Raw genomic sequence first — 18226 nt, 5'->3', positions numbered from 1 at the left:
GGAGGACTGGTGCACTGGCCTGAATTTGTACTGTGAAACTGGGCACTGTTTTTCCTCGGTAATTAACTTGTATTATTTATCTGCAACTTGGAAACTGTTACTAGTGAGACTGAAGTCATTAAAACCCGAGTAGCAGTTAAAACTGTATAGTATAGATGTGGTTCTTGCCCTGTTGAAGGGTGATGGTAACAGTGGTCACATAGTAGGATTTGCTACATATTGGGCTGGTTAGTGGAAAACCATGTGGGAAACATTACAATGACAGTTAATTAACAAGAGATTCCAGTCCAGTGGACTTAAAGTAAAAGTTATTCCATAAATTACTAAATCATAGTTGATGGTGTGGGAGCTGGCTGCTGTAAAAGATTTGTTTTGTAATTCCAGCTGCAAACAGTCTAAATCACTAATATTGACGGCTGAACCAAAGTAAGTGTATCTTTGCTGGTTTTTTCCCAATATGAACTGGCTTAGCAGGTTACTTTAAAATGCTTTTACTGGAATTATTCTTAGCTTATTTGCTGTATTCCCATGGGGACTGTGTAATTGTTCATTCGATCCTAGAGGGCTTTTTCAACTTAAATGCTTCTATGGTTCTACAGTGATATGTCCTAACACCCGTGTTGAGCTATGCGTACAGAACGAAAGGCCCACAAGTGAATTTTCAAAGCGCCGAAGTAGGATGACAGCAAGGTGGTGCTGTGCTCAAGGACAAGAATACTTTTTTAAAAAGCGCGGGAAGTGTATGTTCAGAGAACTTTCCATTCTCAAATCTCGAGAACAAATGTATTCCAGAACGAAATCTTCTATTGAATCAAGGTTAATCGTGTGTAATGTGAAACTTGGAGCGCAGCGGCGGTGGCCGTGTCCCGCGCTGTCCCTGCGGCGGGGCGGGGCCGGCTCGCTGTGCCCCGCGCGGCGGCGCGGCCCCGGCGGAAAGGGCGGTGCGCGGCGGGGCGGCCCCAGCACGTACGTACCGCGCTCCGCGGGCCCTGCCGGGGGGCTCGGCAGGAGCGGCCGAAGCGGGCTGGCTTCGCCTGCACGAACCGTGAGGCTGCTGAGCGGGGTTCTGTGGGAGCCGCTACAAGGAACAGGGCCACTGCTATGCTTCCCTGTGACAGCCTTTAGTAGCTGCAGCTTCAGCAGCTGCGTCAGACGGCCCGCAAATTTATAAACTGTTGCAGGTGTGTTGGAGATGGCGGCTGGGCTTCACAGCTCAGGCTGTAACCCAGCAGAAGACAAGGTGACCTGAATCCCGTGTTGGCCAAGACATCAGTAGGGCACTGCAGAGAGACTTTGCTCCCAAGTTCTCTTCATTGCAATCAATGTTGCTTTCTTCCACGTGGCCTCTTACAATTTTTCCAAATTTCCAAAGCATTCTGAAGCTCCAGCCTTCAGAATGCAGCGAGGATTTCAACATCCCTATTCTCTTATTATTGCTTGTATTGAAGGCAGAACAGGCATAAACCCATTTCAGGGAAACGAAAATCTACATTGAGTCTTCTCTTTAAGCACTAGGCCTTGGAGCTCTAGTTAGGTCAAGGTATTATTCTTACTGCTTTGTGTAATTTAGTGGTTTGTGTATTTACTGCTGGAAGTGAAACTTGCCAATCAGATGGCTGTGCTCATCAGAGAAGATCGATTTTTTTTTTTTTTTTTTTTTTTTTTTTTAGGTCATTTTCTCTTAGTGTATGTTCTTCCTATCAGGGCAAAAAAGCATTCCCTCATGAAAATGGAAGCACGCAGAGCAACTGCTTGTGGGTGAAATTTATCTGTATACTTTACTGAAGATCTACAAGTAAATAATTGTATTAAAGTTATTTTGTTCACAAGCAGAAAAGCAAGCTAAGTATACCATATGCTTACTTCTAAGTAACTGCCTGCTTGTGAAGAACAGTGATAGCTGATAGCAATGGGTGGCAGGTTCTACACTTTACAAACTGGTATATTTTGTGCCTAAATTTGCTCCAAAGAGTGCAGTTCCACTGCCTGAGAGATACGGATCATCCTTTCCTTGAAGCAAAAATGAGGGCTGTTTTGTAGAAGTCATGTTGGATTTTATATAAACTTATGTCTGGGTAGCTGTATCATAGCAGGTTGGAGTTTTTGGCAGTGCATTCCCGAGTGTGTATGAAATTAGGAAAAGCACTGGTTTCCTTCATGTTGCAAACCTGAAGGCCCTTGTGTTCATACTTACACCTTCACTGAAGTGTTTGGTTTCCCCTATGACAGGAATCTCTCTTTGCTCTCTGTTGTTTCTGTAAGATAGCTTTTTATAAAGAATAGATACTTAGAGGAAAGTAACAAGATTCTGTATTCTGTTATTTAAGGGAAGCATTACTTTAGCTTATTGTTTGCAGAAGTTCTTCTTGGAGGACTTATTTTTACGTCAGACTCTCTAAATCAACTTCTAAATGTGAAGAGGGCAAAATAAGTCTCTCAATAGAGTAAGGTAAACCTTGGTAGTTGTTTAGTTTCTGGTTTATTATACGTGGTTATACCTCTCTAGGTAAGGAAAAAGAGAGGCAATTTTAATACAAGGATTGTCATCTGTGTTTGTCCACAAGTAAATACAAATAGGATATGCGTTGGGAAATACAGCTCTTAGCCTAGCTCATCAGAAGGGAATGCAGCTGGTTTCAATCCTCTGGAAAGCTCCTTTTGCAGAACTCTGTACTTGGGCACTGAGAAGGAGATTTCTTGGTTATGGAGCTTCACAGCACTTTTAATGTCTGCATGCCATTGCTCATGTTCTTAGAAGGAAAATATCTCCACACAAATTGTACAGGTGTGCATCAGACATTTAACATTTCTGGGTTTGAGTCACTGTAATCATTTCTGTATCTGAGAGATCTTCCAAGTTTCAGGCTGTTGTTTGAATGAGAGATGTCATGCATATCATGAATGCCAGACTCGTGTATGTTAGACCTCCACAATATCTGACGTTTCATAAGAAATCACAGTAAGAAATATGCTGCCTCTGCAAGATCTTGTCCAAATATGTTCAAGTTGTAGCAACACCAGTTTGAAAAAAAAGATGCCTCTCAAGGATAAATAGGAATGTAAAATATTATACATTAAAATAAGAAGCAAAATGTCCATTTCAGTCTGTGTAAGTATTCCTTTGCCTTTTGGGGTAGTTTTTTGCTTTATACTAATAAAAACACAACTGTTGCACTCTGGAGGCAGCCTGCATTAGACAACATCTGAATTTTAACTGCATGAAAACAAAGTTACTGTTCGTATGGGAGTTTTATATAGTTTAGCTAAAATCCAGTTCTCATACAAAATGACAAGTAAATAAATATGATGCCAGAGATGGGTGTTTACCTTTAAATGTGTATTTTCTAATGTGTACTTTACCCTCTTGCAGGAACATTGACAGTTAGTAAGAAGAGCACAACTGATCACAGAGCACTGGATGGGTATCTATTTTCTGCTGTTAATTGTAGGGCTTTGCTGGGGGCAGTACAACCCCAACACTCTGCCCAAGAGAACATCTATCGTGCATCTCTTTGAATGGCGCTGGCAGGATATTGCTCTGGAGTGTGAACGCTACTTAGCTCCTAATGGATTTGGAGGAGTTCAGGTATGTCTGTTCCTATCAGAAGGTAGTAAAATTGCTGCGTAGATGATAATTTGTTTTTCACAGAAATTGTTCAGTTTGCCAAAGGACAGACATTGAGAAAGAAAAATAGAAATTGGTAATGGAAGTAGTAAATGCTGACAAATATGTTTTTCAGCTATCATCAAGTAAGCAGGAATTTATTTCATTGCTCCAAAGTGCATGTTTTGCACTCTGTGCTATTACATTTAGATGAATTAGAATTGCACATCACTTGCTAAATCTTTTTTTTTACTGCTGTGAAGAGTAACCTATGTTTATCTGCTTGATATTATTTAAATCAAGGGAAACTCTGAAGAGCTAGATAAATGTAAAATGAAACTATGACTGAACAAAGGGCATCCAAAGAACAAAAAATGCTGAAGGTTTTAAATAATTAAGTACAAAAGGCTGCTAATTGTGTTCACCCAAACTGGCAAGTTTCTTTCTGCAAAGCATGGTGTCACAGTAAGCCACTTGTTTGAGGAGACCCTTGTTTGCAGGAACCTGGTGTGAGCAGGTGGAAGTGAACTGAACACAGGTTCTAGTGAAGGTGTCCCTGTGTGAGCCAGGTCTGTCTGAACAGCAGAGACATGTTCCTGTGGAACCAGTACTGGCACTTGGGTGGGGTGGCATGGCAGGAGAACAGCCACCTATTAAACTATTTCAGTTTGCCTGTCAGATTGCTTAGGAGTAATTGGTGTGAAGTCTGCCTGTCTCTTGTAGCCCAAGAGATTGCAAGCTGGCCTGAGTGAGAACTTCTGCATAATTTTCAAATAATACATACTTTCTTTGCTACCTTCTTTCCAGGCACACAGATGAGACTGATTTTAAACTGATTTCTCAGACTGTGGTATATGCATCTATATCTTTTTAATCCATTCAGTGGCAGGGTCTCAGGAAGTTTTTTTCAGATGGTGGCTTACTGAGTTGATAGGAAGGTGTGGCATCTAAGAGGATGTAGGGATCTTTCTGAGAAGTGGTGGGATCAGGTTGTTATGCCCAGAGGCTTGGAGGTAGCAGCAAAAGCTTGTTGTCTAAAAAGTATCCTGAAAAGTTTGTAAAAGGAAGAGGTGTGATTCACCTTGAAACTTAGAAGAATTAGGTCAAGAATGCATTTATCCAAAACATTACAAAAATGGGAAGTTGGATCAGTTTTAAAGGCAGGATGTTATGTCAGTTGTTATGCAGTCACTTCCTTCCTCTGCTGACCTAGTTGTTCAATTTCAGATGCGTCTTTGAGGCCTGCAGTTGCTCATAAAGATAATTAGGACACTCTGTCCATGGACCTAATTTTTAGTATATTTCTACCTGCTGAAGGCCAAGCCTAAGTCTTTTATTTCCAGCCTACTACAGTGTAAGCCGAGGATACTGAGGATCTAAGTGGGTTGTGTTCTTTCTCTAAAAATACTGGGCAAACAAATTAACCATTATCAGTATCCTGTTACCAAGTACCATTGTTTTATTCACAGATTTCACCTCCAAATGAAAATGTTATCGTTACTGACCCCCAGCAACCATGGTGGGAAAGATACCAACCTGTCAGCTACAAGCTGTGCACAAGATCTGGAAATGAAACTGAATTTAGAGACATGGTGACCAGGTGCAACAATGTTGGAGTAAGGACTTTTAAAACCTTCTGGTGTTTACAATACAAGGATGTAGACAGACAGTGATTCTACCATTTTTAAAAATGGATGCAGTGTTATCTGCTTGTCTGTTGGGCTGCCTGTTTGATCACCGTTGCTGTATGCTAATAAAAAAAACCTGAATAAAGTGCTGGGTGAAGCAAGCAAACAGAAATAGGGGGATAGGGCAGGAGGTATGGGACAGAGAACATCAATTAATGGTGCTGTGGGAAGTAGCTTTTTCAAATTGTTATGTGGATACTGTTCTCTAGGTGCACATTTATGTGGATGCAGTGATCAACCATATGTGCGGAGCTAATGCTGGGGCTGGTGACCATGCTACTTGTGGAAGCTATTTCAGTGCAAAGACTGAAGATTTCCCAGCTGTGCCCTATTCTGGCTGGGACTTTAATGATCATAAATGTAAATCTAGAAGTGGAAACATTGAGAATTATCATGATATATCTCAGGTAAACCTATAACTATAGCTTTCATGTACATCTGTTCCTGTGCTGTGATTTCTTTGCTCTCATTTACTGTGAGACATTTTTTAAAAGGAAAAAAAAAACCTGATAAAAACCCACCCAAATTAATAACAGAGGTTAGTGTTGCTGTCAGGAACACCACTTCTTAAAGGGATAGCTGTACTTCAGACAATGGCTTAATATCAGATTTAGATAAGTGTTCTTAGGTACTTAATAAAGACAATTTACAGCTCAACAAATCTATTTAGTGTGATTAAAAAAAGGTAGAAGTTATTTGCCTTTAACTGTAATTTGGAATTTTTCTTTGGTCTCAGTTTCAGAAAAGAGGGGTAAATGCAATTTGTTAATGCAGCTGCTATGTAAATGACTCTCCAAAGCAAAAATATGTATGGGGAACAAAGGCTGCTGAAGGTTTTATTTAGCATTTGAATGCAGGCAAGAACATTCAAAATGTACGTAGAACACTATATTAAGTCTATTAGGTGAAAAATGTTTCATTTCAGAATTTTTGCCCAGGTCCGGGACTGCCGCCTGGTCAGCCTGCTGGACCTGGCCCTGGAGAAGGACTATGTGTGCTCCAGGGTTGCGGAGTACATGAACCATCTCATTGACATCGGCGTCGCAGGATTCCGGATCGATGCTGCCAAGCACATGTGGCCTGGGGATGTCAAGGTGATTTTAGACAAGCTGAAAGATCTAAATACTCAATGGTTTCCTGAAGGAACTAAACCTTTCATTTACCAGGAGGTAATCTTTATTTTTTTAAATTTTACTTCACAAACATATTTCATTCAGGCCCATTATAGGCTCAGTCACACATGGAAGGCAATGGGCTGAGCCCAAGCAGATCTATAGAAGATTTAATAACCATAATCTACAAATATCTAATCTGCCTATAAATGGTAACTGATGTTCAAAATGTCCCACTTGTTTTGGACCTGGAAATTATATTGAGATGAAATTGACTACATTGGCATTAGTGTAAAAATTCTATTGGTTTAAAAAAGAGATTTCATTTCCTGAATTTTAAGTTCTGGATAATAACTTGTAATAGAATACATAAATGTTGATTGTGGTCTGAAAATTTATTTTCCAGTGGCATAACAACTGTTACTTGATATTCCAAATTTGTTCTACATTTAAATAACAAATTGGAACTAGCAGGTAATTGTTGATGTCAGTCAGCAGAAGCTAAACTTGCACACATTTTATTAAATTAGTATCTTGCCTGAAAAGTCTAGGAAAATGGAAACATTCTTTAGCTCCATAGTGAAATGGGGCAGCCCAACTGCTGGAAGCAGAGGTGTTGATGACCATACAAAGTGTAAAGTTTGTACAGCCCAAGCCTTAATGGTGGGTGAGTGATCAACTGGGGTAAGGAGATACAGGATGGAGAAGGAAAAGTGGTTCACAGCTGGGCTGAGCTAAAAAGAAAAGATAGCCTACATACAATTTTGCAAGAAAGCCAAATAACGTGATTAGATCAAGTACTGTCCCCTTGATTAACCAATGTGTAAAGCAATGTCTTTTATTTGTTTGATTTTTGTGTAGAAAGAAATGCTCTACCTTTCTTGTACCAGGTAATTGACTTGGGTGGAGAGCCCATCAAAGGCAGCGAGTACTTTGGAAATGGCCGAGTGACAGAATTCAAATACAGTGCCAAACTGGGGACAGTGATCCGCAAGTGGGACGGAGAAAAGATGGCCTACTTAAAGTAAGGATGAAGATGCTGCAACTTATGCAGGATTCACTGGCTACAACAATTGACAGGGTAGCTTCAAGTCTGTGTTTTTGTCTAGGAACTGGGGAGAAGGCTGGGGCTTTGTGCCTTCCGACAAAGCCCTGGTCTTTGTGGATAATCACGACAACCAGAGAGGGCACGGGGCCGGCGGAGCTTCTGTTCTGACCTTCTGGGATGCCAGGTAAGGGATTGCCTTGTCTGGGTGATACTTGCTGCTTTTGCTGGTTTGTCTGTCTGTTCTCTGGCAGGTTCCTCCTTCCACGTCTCATTCCTTGTTTGTCCAACAAACAGGCTCTATAAAATGGCAGTTGGTTTCATGCTTGCTCATCCATATGGGTTCACACGTGTGATGTCAAGTTTTCGCTGGCCAAGATATTTTGAAAATGGAAAGGTGAGCTTGTAATGCTGCAGATCCATCCATGGAGATGAAGGGTCAGACCAGGGCCAGAGAAATAGTCCAGTGCATCTCAGTTTGTTAAGGGATTTCCCTGTCCCACATTGGATCTAGCTGGTGAAACCTTGATGCTCCCTCTAGCTTCGCTCTCCAGATGGTCTCTCTGCATTTTCAGTCAGAAGTTATAAACATATCTTCTTAATGACAGGACATCAATGACTGGGTTGGACCCCCAAGTAACTCGGATGGCTCCATAAAGTCCGTTACAATCAACGCGGACACAACCTGTGGCAACGACTGGGTTTGTGAACATCGCTGGCGTCAGATAAAGTAGGGCACTGGGGAGAAACAAGAAGTGAAAGCAGTTGCTTTTGCTTCCTGCTCCATGTGGCTTTAGAGCTGTTGCAGGTGCAGTGCCAGGCATTCCTTGTGTTTCCAGGAACATGGTTATCTTCCGTAATGTGGTGGATGGTGAGCCTTTCTCCAACTGGTGGGACAATGGCAGCAATCAAGTAGCTTTTGGCCGCGGTAATAAAGGTTTCATCATCTTCAATAATGATGACTGGTAAGTCAGTGGGAAATAAATTACAATTTATTATGATTATAAATAAATTATTATCTATGTATTAAAATAATCTAGTTATTAGTGAAAACTTTTAAGGTGTTGCTAGGTCGAATAGATATTTGTAATGGATGCCTCAGTTGTTGACAATTTAAACTTAGCATTTTCCATTCTACCATAGAGACTCTTCACTCTTGGCAGTTAGGCCTTGTACCGTGGTCTTGCTATTTCCCTGAAATTCTGAAGTTCTTAAGTTGGCTGTGTCACGGAGCCTGGTCAGCCAGCAAAACCTGAACTTTTAGAAGTGAGGGAAATTGTAAACTTGGGAAAATGTTCCAAATGTGACAGTTTTAAAAACTGTATTGCTATCTTTTACACAAGAATGAGATGATAAGAGAACGGGAGTATGTCAGGTCTGTAATAATTAGAAGTAGGTTGCGGTGATGAGCAGTTTGAAGGATGTAGTGATTGGATAGATTCTGCTGTGTCCAGAGAAGTGCTAGAGGATAACTCCAGAACAACTTAATGTTTGAGAGAATCTCCAATATGATTTGTAGAGTGTTTTAGAGTCCTCATGATCCTTACTGCACTTCATTCTTTTCCAAAGGTCCTTGAATGTATCTCTGCAGACTGGTCTGCCTGCTGGCACTTACTGCGATGTCATTTCTGGGCAAAAGGAAGGTGACTTCTGTACAGCAGTTGAAGTTCATGTTGCTGCTGATGGCATGGCTAATTTCCTGATTGGGAATGAAGACGAAGACCCATTCATTGCCATTCACGTTGATGCTAAATTGTAACCAGATGTGTTGTTCTTTCTCCCATGTATCTTTGCTAACCGCAAACAGATGTGCAGAATGTCCTGGCTCTCAGGACTGCATGAACCAAGACAGAGTAAAGTGTGTTAGCTCTAATACTAATGAAGTAGTGAGCAGCTGCTGTACAGAGATGGGAGCTGGTGGTGCCAGTGCAGATCTGGGAGTGGTGCTATACACCTGCGTGCATTTGTAAGTGCACTTTATTCAGTTAAAGTACTAATAAAAAATGAAAGGAGAAGACTGACATCACTTAATTTAAAAATGTGTTGCTCTGTGCCTAAGTGGTAATGTAGTTCTCTTTAGGGGCAAGCAAGACTGGGAATTAACAGGATGTCCAAAAACCAAGAAAAGACCCCTTTGTGCTGAAACATGGCACAATTCCAGTTGATATCAAGTTATAACTCAGTTAAAAATGTGTTTCTTCTGTCAGTCTGTAGCTTCTCTCTATGTGGTGAATAAAAAATGGCATTCAAATCAAGTTTATCCCATTTTTGTGATGAACCAAGCATGGGGCCTGGGTCAGAGTAAGCTGGTCCGTGCCAGTCAGTTATTCCAGCCTGTGGCATCATTCAAGCCTGTGTGTTACCTGGTTCACAGTCAGCTTCTGCCTGTACAAATCAAACCTACACATCTTCCATTGTTACCCCAGTACTGGCTTGATCTCCATTGCTGATGCCTATAATACACTCACCATTAGGATGGTGGGCACTCCCAGTTGTAGGAAAGGAATATGTGTGTTGAAACCAGCTGAAGCCCATTGCTAGCTTCAGAAAACTTTGGTTAGTTGTTAATTTTGTATAGTCTTTCGTGCTGAGCAATGTGTACTCTCCTCCCCATGCTGTTCTGGCTAAACCAAGGAGGCATTCACACCCCTTTGACACCCTCTGGTGATGCACTCAAGTGCCACAGTTGTTTATCTGAAATAAAGGCCACCTACCAGCCCTTTGTGCTGAATTCAAGTCAGCATTTTTTTGCAGCCCGCTTGAACAGTCACAGCCTGCATAGCCTGTCGTGGGAGAGCTCCCAGTCCCCTTTGCCAGTGGCTTTGTCATCCATTGCACTGGGCTATTGAGGATGAGTCCATCCCTATTCTTGGCTGACAGCAGTGTATTTTTCACTGGAACATACATGCCATTGGAAACTGAAAGTCATGCAGTGACATTCCATCACCGCAGTGGCACTCCACAGGGAATGGTGATGTAAAAATTAACCGCAGGCACATTTGGTTGCTCTCAGTTGTATTGAAGAGTGAGGGGGTCTCTTTTCACTGAATTGGTAATCACAAGGTTCAATCACTCACTGGTTCCTTGCTGTTAGTGAGTAGGCAAGGTCATTTGCAGTAATTCACTATTTCATTGTAATAGTGGGAAAAGAGGCCTTTAGTAAGGTCTGTGATATGAAAATGAACAGGTGGAAAAATGGGACCTGCTTGTGTGTTTTGTCCTTGAAGACTAAATCTGGGAAAGAGAAGGATGCATGTGAACTACTGGCATGGCTGTTTTCCAAAAGAACACACCAGAGGCAGTTCAGGTACGAAGTGCACTGATGTTTCTTTTCTCCTGGAGTAGCTGTGACTTTTTTTTGAATTTTTTTTTTCTTCACAGGTATTCATCAAATGGCAGTGATTTTCTGGTCTTTGTATTCTCTTGGAGTATTGTTTTATTGTTGGTATGACTCAAGTTTATTCATGGAGGATTGTTGCTGAGACCTTGATCTTACAAATCAGTTCCAAGTGAAGACCTGAAATCATTTCATGAAGAAAAGTCGAAAGTCTTTTTTGAAGGAGAAAATTGTAGGAAGAAAGGACTTGGACAACAGCTCTTGCTTTCAAATTTAGTTGTATGTCAGGCAGCTAAAACTTATCTGCACTATCATTTGCATTTGATTTTGAGTTTTGTTCCTTGACTCAGATGAATCATTGGTCATTTTAAATGAGATGAAACCTTATGCAAAGTTCCTGCTGGAAAGGCAAATGCAGCTCTGATCACTTTCCATCAGGTAGAGCCACAGCTGCTCTGTATGACTGTGTTAAGAAAACCAGTAATAGTTCCTAGCAGGGACTGGGCAATGACACCAGAGAAACATCAGGTGCGAAAAGGTGTCAGTTTCTAGTCACCAGTGGGATTCACCTGGTGAAGACCTACAGTGTCTTGTGTGATAAATCTTATTACTGATTAAGCGTGGTTGTTCAGGTACCTTGAGAGCAAGATGCCTCTGAATGCTGGCAAATTCATTCATTCTCCTAATGCTGTTAGATTTCCAGTCATCTTTCAATCACCTCCCACTCCTTTTACCTTCAAGAGACACCTTTGAGGGTCTATGTATTATGTTTTGGAATACTTTTAATAAAGTCTCTTTGTTTGCATGATTGGAAAGAGAGCAATTCTGGATTTGGGTGCAGTGCTCACAGACCACTTGGTTTATACACATGGTGTATAATCATTGTGAAAAGGTATTTTATTTGCAGCTGTTGGGTAATCCATGAGAAAAAACAAACCAAGGGAATGATAATGAGCTAGCTATCTAAATAATAACTGTTAGCACTGATGTGAATTTTGACACCTGCTATAGGAACTTTGTAGTCTTGCAGGCACATAAATAGCCAGTAGAGAGACCACAGCCTTACACTGAAGGCACCATGCAAATCCTCCTCCTCCTCCTTGCAGCTGCAGGGCTTTGCTGGGGGCAGTACGACCCCAACACTCTGCCCAAGAGAACATCTATTGTGCATCTCTTTGAATGGCGCTGGCAGGATATTGCTCTGGAGTGTGAACGCTACTTAGCTCCTAATGGATTTGGAGGAGTTCAGGTGAGTTGTTTCCTCACAGTTGTTTGAGTAGTAGGAGAATGGCACTGTAATATATGATTATTAAATAAAATGCCTGAGTTGGAGACAGTCAGCTCCAAGTAAGTTTGCTGCTGAGGAGGGAGTGTTGGAAGCAGTGACTGTTTTTAGAAGCAATCCTAACCCTGCAGGATCAATGAATGATGGTGTATCTCTAGCAGATCAGTTAGAAAGTAGCATGCTTTCCTCTGAAAGGCTTCCTCTGAAAGCTAAGTAGAAAGTAAAGCTCTTTACCTTGTTCTAAAGGATGTATGTGAGCATTGAGGTTTGGCATTCCTAAGGCTGTCATTATTACAGGTAAAAATAATTCCTGTGGCTTCAGCCTTTCTGTGTACCTGTCCTTGAAAGCAGGCCCATGCTGCATCTGGGCAACCCATGGGAACAAACCAAAATGTCTTTCTTGCCAGTGTACAAGACAGACATCTCACAGACCTGAGCTTCTGCTGAGGGAGAGAGACTGGGTTGGGCACTAACCTGCCTCCTCTGAGGGCAGAGGTCTTGAGTGCAGATTTTGCCCTTAAAATGTTGAAATAAAACCATTTGATTTATTATCAAAGTACATAATTTCATCTGCAGGTTTCACCTCCAAATGAAAATATTGTCATTACTAACCCAAACAGACCCTGGTGGGAAAGGTACCAGCCCATTAGCTACAAACTCTGCACTCGATCAGGAAATGAACAGGAATTCAAAGATATGGTGACCAGATGCAACAATGTTGGGGTAAGTGCCTTGAAAATCTGTGTCTGATACAGCAAGAAGTGCTGTATCAGCTGAGGGAAGGTGCTGCTATCCTCAAAGGAGGTGTAAACTGAGAAGAAACTGAAAGGGAAAAAATTCAACTTAATAGTGATGTGGTAAAGCCCTGGCTATCACTTCACGCTCACTAGAAAACATACTGAAATGCACATATTGCTGTTCCAGGTTCGTATCTATGTGGATGCTGTCGTCAACCATATGTGTGGGGCTGCAGGTGGCTCAGGCACACATTCTACCTGTGGAAGCCATTTTAATGCCGGAAACAGAGATTTTCCAGCTGTACCATACTCTGGCTGGGATTTCAATGATGGCAAATGTCACAGTGGAAGTGGAGAAATTGAAAATTATGGTGATATATATCAGGTAACTTCCTCTGGCAAAATTTTCAAAATTTTCCTTTTTTTTTTAACATGTTGTGTAAACCCTACAGTAAGGTCATTCAAATGGTGTAGTGCCTCACAAAACCTGTGCGTAGTCACTTGACAAGTGAATGAGGTAGTGACCGTAGGTACAAGTGGTGCAAAATATTCTAAGTACTGAGGAATCAAGAACCTATGTGCAGATGTTTGCTCCTGAACTGAGCCCAGAGTACTCAGCTCAGCCTGTGAGCTCATTTTTATCGCTTATAAACTCGGCTGATCATGGTAAGGAGCCACCTTGGAAAATTGACAGCAGTGCAAGGTGGTGTCCTGGTTGCACAAATTACTGGTTTTTGTAGTTAGAATATGTAGCAGTTCTTTCTCAAGCTCTTCCTTCAGCCACTGTGCAACAACACATCATGATGTTTCTGCACTTGCACTGTTTCATGTGAGGTTGTCCTTCATTGGTTCAGGTGGCTCCTGCTATGGTAATCCCTATAACACACATCTCAAATCCTGGATTACAACAGGTTAAAGGTATTTCCATTGCAGTCTCCACTCCCAGTTCCTTTGGACTAGACCACCACGTTTAACACTGCAATGAACTCCTCTCTGTACCCCCGCTCTGGCTTGGACTTACCTGGAGACTGCAGTCCCTCAGGGTTGTACCTTCCCCAAGAGCAGCCATTTCTGTGAGCCACAGGCTCTTCAGGGCACACCTGCTGCTGGATTTATCCACAGCCACAGTGGCTCTGAGGGGCAGCTGTTCCAGCACGGCCCTGTCCATGGGCCTCAGTGCCCTCAGAAACAGATCCGCTCCAGCACGGCCTCACCCACGGCCACCATCCCCGCAGAAAGCAAACCTGCCCCACACGGCCTCGCCCCTGGCTGCAGTCCCTGCAGGGTGTTCCTGCTCTGCTGTGGGTTTATCCATGGCCATGGCTTTGAGGCGCTCCAGCAGGGCCTCGTGAACAGCCGCGGGTGCATCAGGGTGTGCGTGCTGCAGCACGGCCCTGTCCTTGGGCCCGGCGCCGTCAGGGGTGCACCTGCTGTGGCACAGCCACAGACACCTTGAGATGCACCTGCTGTGGCGTGGACTTTCCCATGGCCACAAACACTTCCAAATGTACCTGTTCCACCGTGGACTCATCACCTACAGGTCAGAGTCCCTCTGGCTCGAGTCCACACTGGAGTTGCAGCAGCGCAGGAAGAGCAGCGCTGCCCCGGCCAGGTGCCAGCCCAGGCCATCGCCAGTGCCGGGATCAGAACGTCCCAGAGGGAGGGGACCAGCAGCACAGGCTGCAGCAAAGCAAAAAGCAGCCACTAATGAGCCCTAGACTCTAATGCACAGGGAGGCGAGTGAGCCCCATGGCAATCGCAGGAGCCTGCCAGTTATTAGCCAAACAGCAGTAACAGTTATGAATTCCATCTAGCACATTAATTGTAGCTGTTGTTAATTTGAACCCTTTGAGTCCCATGTTGGGCACCAAAGAGGACTTGTGGTTTAACTCAGCCAGCAGCTAAATACCACTCAGCCTCCTGCTTACAGTGGGATGGGGCAGAGAACGGGAAAAGTAAAACAGAAAACTCGTGGGTTGAGATAAAGACAGTTTAATGGGTAAAGAGAAAGCCACACACACGAACAAAGTAAAACAAGGAATTTATTCACCACTTCCTCTTGGAAGGCAAGTGTTCAGCTGTCTCCAGGACAGTAGAGCTTTATCATGTGCAGTGGTGACTTGTGAAGACAAACGCCTTCACTCCGGATATCACTCCCTTCCTTCTTCCCAATCCAATACAACCTCATTAACCACCACCCCACCTCCACCCCTCCTTTGGTGTAATACACAGATATTTTTATCTTTTCTATGCACAGGTCCGGGACTGCCGCTTGGTCAGCCTTCTGGATCTGGCCCTGGAGAAGGACTATGTGCGCTCCAAGGTTGCTGAGTACATGAACCATCTCATTGACATCGGCGTCGCAGGATTCCGGATCGATGCTGCCAAGCACATGTGGCCTGGGGACATAAGAGCATTTCTGGACAAGCTGAAAGATCTAAATACTCAATGGTTTCCTGAAGGAACTAAACCTTTCATTTACCAGGAGGTAATCTCCACGTTTTCTCCTTTATGTTTGTCTTTGTCTTTTGTATCTCTTTTGCCTCCTTCTTCAGAGGAACAACAATACATTTTCATCCAATTTATCCCAGAAGGAGCTCACAATTTACTTAGAGCAGCCCTGCAGACACAGGTAGTTTTAATTTTTAAAAATGCCTCCAAAACAGATCGTCAGTCAAATTTACCTTTCCTTTTTTCAGTAATGTTTTTACATGTATCCCTCATGTCTTGTACTGACTTTGTGTTGATCTGCACAGCACAAATACTTAAATACTTTTTTCTCCATGTAAAGCAAGAACTCGTGTTGAGTACGGTACATGGCATTTATGGTCTTTGTGAGACAAGAAGGGATGCAGGTTTTCTTTCTTGTACCAGGTAATTGACTTGGGTGGAGAGCCCATCAAAGGCAGCGAGTACTTTGGAAATGGCCGAGTGACAGAATTCAAATACAGTGCCAAACTGGGGACAGTGATCCGCAAGTGGGACGGAGAAAAGATGGCCTACTTAAAGTAAGGATGAAGATGCTGCAACTTATGCAGGATTCACTGGCTACAACAATTGACAGGGTAGCTTCAAGTCTGTGTTTTTGTCTAGGAACTGGGGAGAAGGCTGGGGCTTTGTGCCTTCCGACAAAGCCCTGGTCTTTGTGGATAATCACGACAACCAGAGAGGGCACGGGGCCGGCGGAGCTTCTGTTCTGACCTTCTGGGATGCCAGGTAAGGGATTGCCTTGTCTGGGTGATACTTGCTGCTTTTGCTGGTTTGTCTGTCTGTTCTCTGGCAGGTTCCTCCTTCCACGTCTCATTCCTTGTTTGTCCAACAAACAGGCTCTATAAAATGGCAGTTGGTTTCATGCTTGCTCATCCATATGGGTTCACACGTGTGATGTCAAGTTTTCGCTGGCCAAGATATTTTGAAAATGGAAAGGTGAGCTTGTAATGCTGCAGATCCATCCATGGAGATGAAGGGTCAGACCAGGGCCAGAGAAATAGTCCAGTGCATCTCAGTTTGTTAAGGGATTTCCCTGTCCCACGTTGGATCTAGCTGGTGAAACCTTGATGCTCCCTCTAGCTTCGCTCTCCAGATGGTCTCTCTGCATTTTCAGTCAGAAGTTATAAACCTGTCTTCTTAATGACAGGACATCAATGACTGGGTTGGACCTCCAAGTAACTCGGATGGCTCCATAAAGTCCGTTACAATCAACGCGGACACAACCTGTGGCAACGACTGGGTTTGTGAACATCGCTGGCGTCAGATAAAGTAGGGCACTGGGGAGAAACAAGAAGTGAAAGCAGTTGCTTTTGCTTCCTGCTCCATGTGGCTTTAGAGCTGTTGCAGGTGCAGTGCCAGGCATTCCTTGTGTTTCCAGGAACATGGTTATCTTCCGTAATGTGGTGGATGGTGAGCCTTTCTCCAACTGGTGGGACAATGGCAGCAATCAAGTAGCTTTTGGCCGCGGTAATAAAGGTTTCATCATCTTCAATAATGATGACTGGTAAGTCAGTGGCAGAAAGAGTGTTCCCAGAGAAAACAATAGCATCCCTCATGTGCAATCCAACATGAGTTATTTGAGTGCATGCTGGATCCAGAGAGCTAAAATGGGAGTGTAGGAGGGGTAGGATCAGAAAGCTCATGCTTTACAATGCCCTTAAAATAGGGGAGTAACATCAGGTTCAAAAATATTACACACAATTTGAAATACCTGTTTTGAAAACAATGCATACGTGATGTTTATTTCTCATAGGAATATGAATGTCTATGTGCAAACTGGACTGCCTGCTGGTACCTACTGTGATGTTATTTCTGGACAAAAGGAGGACAACAAATGTACTGGAAAGCAGGTTTTTGTTTCTCGTGATGGAATGGCTAATTTCCAGATTAATACCGATGCTGAAGATCCATTTATTGCAATTCATGTTGATGCCAAATTATAATTTGGGAGAAATGTCCTCCTCTGTTTGGTCTGTGTATTACTGTTCCCCCATATGTTATTCCCTGGTTTTTGAGCATTCTCTATCTAGAGAATAATAAATGACATTCAAATTGAAGAGTAATGTTTTTCCCTTAATGAATTAGATGTAACTTTATCCCTTCATAACTAGTGGCAATGTAGTGATAGGTTTTAAGACAATGCAGCATTCCAGTTCCCATGCAACAAAAACACTGGAGAAAATAAAAAAAAGAAAAAGAATCCAAGCCAGCACCTGGCTAAGATAAAATGCAGTATTTCCAGGGCTGATCCGTGCACACACACTTGTATCCCAGAGTGGCCACCTTGTGGGCTGTCAGCAACGAGCAGTGCCTACATACAGAGTTTATCCCTTTCTTATGACAAACCAAGCCTGCGCTCTGGGTCACTGAAGGAAGCTGGGCTGTGCCAATCAGTTATTCCAGCCTGTGGCATCAGTGAAACCAGCAGGTTACCTGGTTCACAGCCAGCTTGTGCCTGGACAAACCAAAACTGCATCTCTTTCATCGCTTGCCCCGGTGGTTTGAGGCAAGCGAACGCTCCCTGTGCGGGTGCTGCAGGTGCCTGAGAACACACTGTGTATCCAGGCATTGCTTACACCTTGTGCCACTGGCTGAGGCATGGCAGAATCCTGCCCCTGCTGTGGTAGGCTCCCTTATTTTGTAGTATCGCAAAGATAAAAACAGAGCACAGGTTTGGCAGCTTTCTCAAATCTCTTGTCAGCTATGAGAAAATGCTGAGGTAAAAGCGATTGTGTGAGCCTTGCTTTAAGTCAGAGTCTCTGCTAGGCCAAAAGTCTTGACTGCATCCTGGTCTGGAGAGAAAAATGGAAGGAGGTTGCTCCAGTTTGAGGTCAAGGTGTACTTTTAAGGGCTATTTCCCTTTTGTGGTGTTGGGTGGCAGATAGTGGCTCTCAGTGTGCCCAAGAGCTCCGAGTGTCTGTCAGGGCA

At 43.1% G+C, this 18226-nt stretch overlaps 2 protein-coding genes across 4 annotated transcripts; both read left to right on the top strand.

The window, feature by feature from the left end:
- The first annotated feature begins 16 nt into the window (after positions 1-16).
- LOC125330003 (pancreatic alpha-amylase-like) lies at positions 17-9442 on the top strand. Of its 3 annotated transcripts, none has more exons than XM_048312681.1 (11): positions 17-816; positions 3371-3586; positions 5074-5220; positions 5502-5699; positions 6231-6461; positions 7295-7428; positions 7514-7636; positions 7747-7846; positions 8058-8179; positions 8289-8414; positions 9019-9442. In XM_048312681.1, the coding sequence occupies exons 2-11, from the start codon at positions 3419-3421 to the stop codon at positions 9206-9208; spliced, it is 1539 nt and encodes a 512-aa protein (XP_048168638.1). In that variant the 5' UTR covers positions 17-816; positions 3371-3418; the 3' UTR covers positions 9209-9442. The 3 variants fall into 3 exon arrangements, with proteins under 3 accessions (XP_048168638.1, XP_048168640.1, XP_048168639.1); XM_048312683.1 differs by lacking the exon at positions 17-816 and adding an exon at positions 938-966; XM_048312682.1 differs by lacking the exon at positions 17-816 and adding an exon at positions 983-1181.
- Positions 9443-11864: 2422 nt separating this feature from the next.
- Positions 11865-17256, top strand: LOC125330004 (pancreatic alpha-amylase). Its single transcript, XM_048312684.1, has 10 exons — positions 11865-12035; positions 12648-12794; positions 12996-13193; positions 15066-15296; positions 15683-15816; positions 15902-16024; positions 16135-16234; positions 16446-16567; positions 16677-16802; positions 17052-17256. Exons 1-10 carry the CDS (start codon positions 11865-11867, stop codon positions 17239-17241), a joined length of 1542 nt encoding a protein of 513 aa, XP_048168641.1. The 3' UTR covers positions 17242-17256.
- Positions 17257-18226: the final 970 nt, after the last annotated feature.

This window comes from Corvus hawaiiensis, chromosome 9 (assembly GCF_020740725.1).
Source record: "Corvus hawaiiensis isolate bCorHaw1 chromosome 9, bCorHaw1.pri.cur, whole genome shotgun sequence".
Classification (NCBI taxonomy): Eukaryota; Metazoa; Chordata; class Aves; order Passeriformes; family Corvidae; genus Corvus; species Corvus hawaiiensis.
This window is presented reverse-complemented; position numbering and strand designations above follow the sequence as displayed.

Coding starts and splice junctions, on each gene's coding strand:
- LOC125330003 (XM_048312681.1), top strand. CDS start 3,419: ATGGGTATCTATTTTCTGCTGTTAATTGTAGGGCTTTGCTGGGGGCAG. Junction 3,587..5,073: donor ATGGATTTGGAGGAGTTCAG/GTATGTCTGTTC, acceptor TTTTATTCACAG/ATTTCACCTCCAAATGAAAA. Junction 8,415..9,018: donor ATCTTCAATAATGATGACTG/GTAAGTCAGTGG, acceptor TCTTTTCCAAAG/GTCCTTGAATGTATCTCTGC.
- LOC125330004 (XM_048312684.1), top strand. CDS start 11,865: ATGCAAATCCTCCTCCTCCTCCTTGCAGCTGCAGGGCTTTGCTGGGGG. Junction 12,036..12,647: donor ATGGATTTGGAGGAGTTCAG/GTGAGTTGTTTC, acceptor TTTCATCTGCAG/GTTTCACCTCCAAATGAAAA. Junction 16,025..16,134: donor CTGACCTTCTGGGATGCCAG/GTAAGGGATTGC, acceptor TCCAACAAACAG/GCTCTATAAAATGGCAGTTG.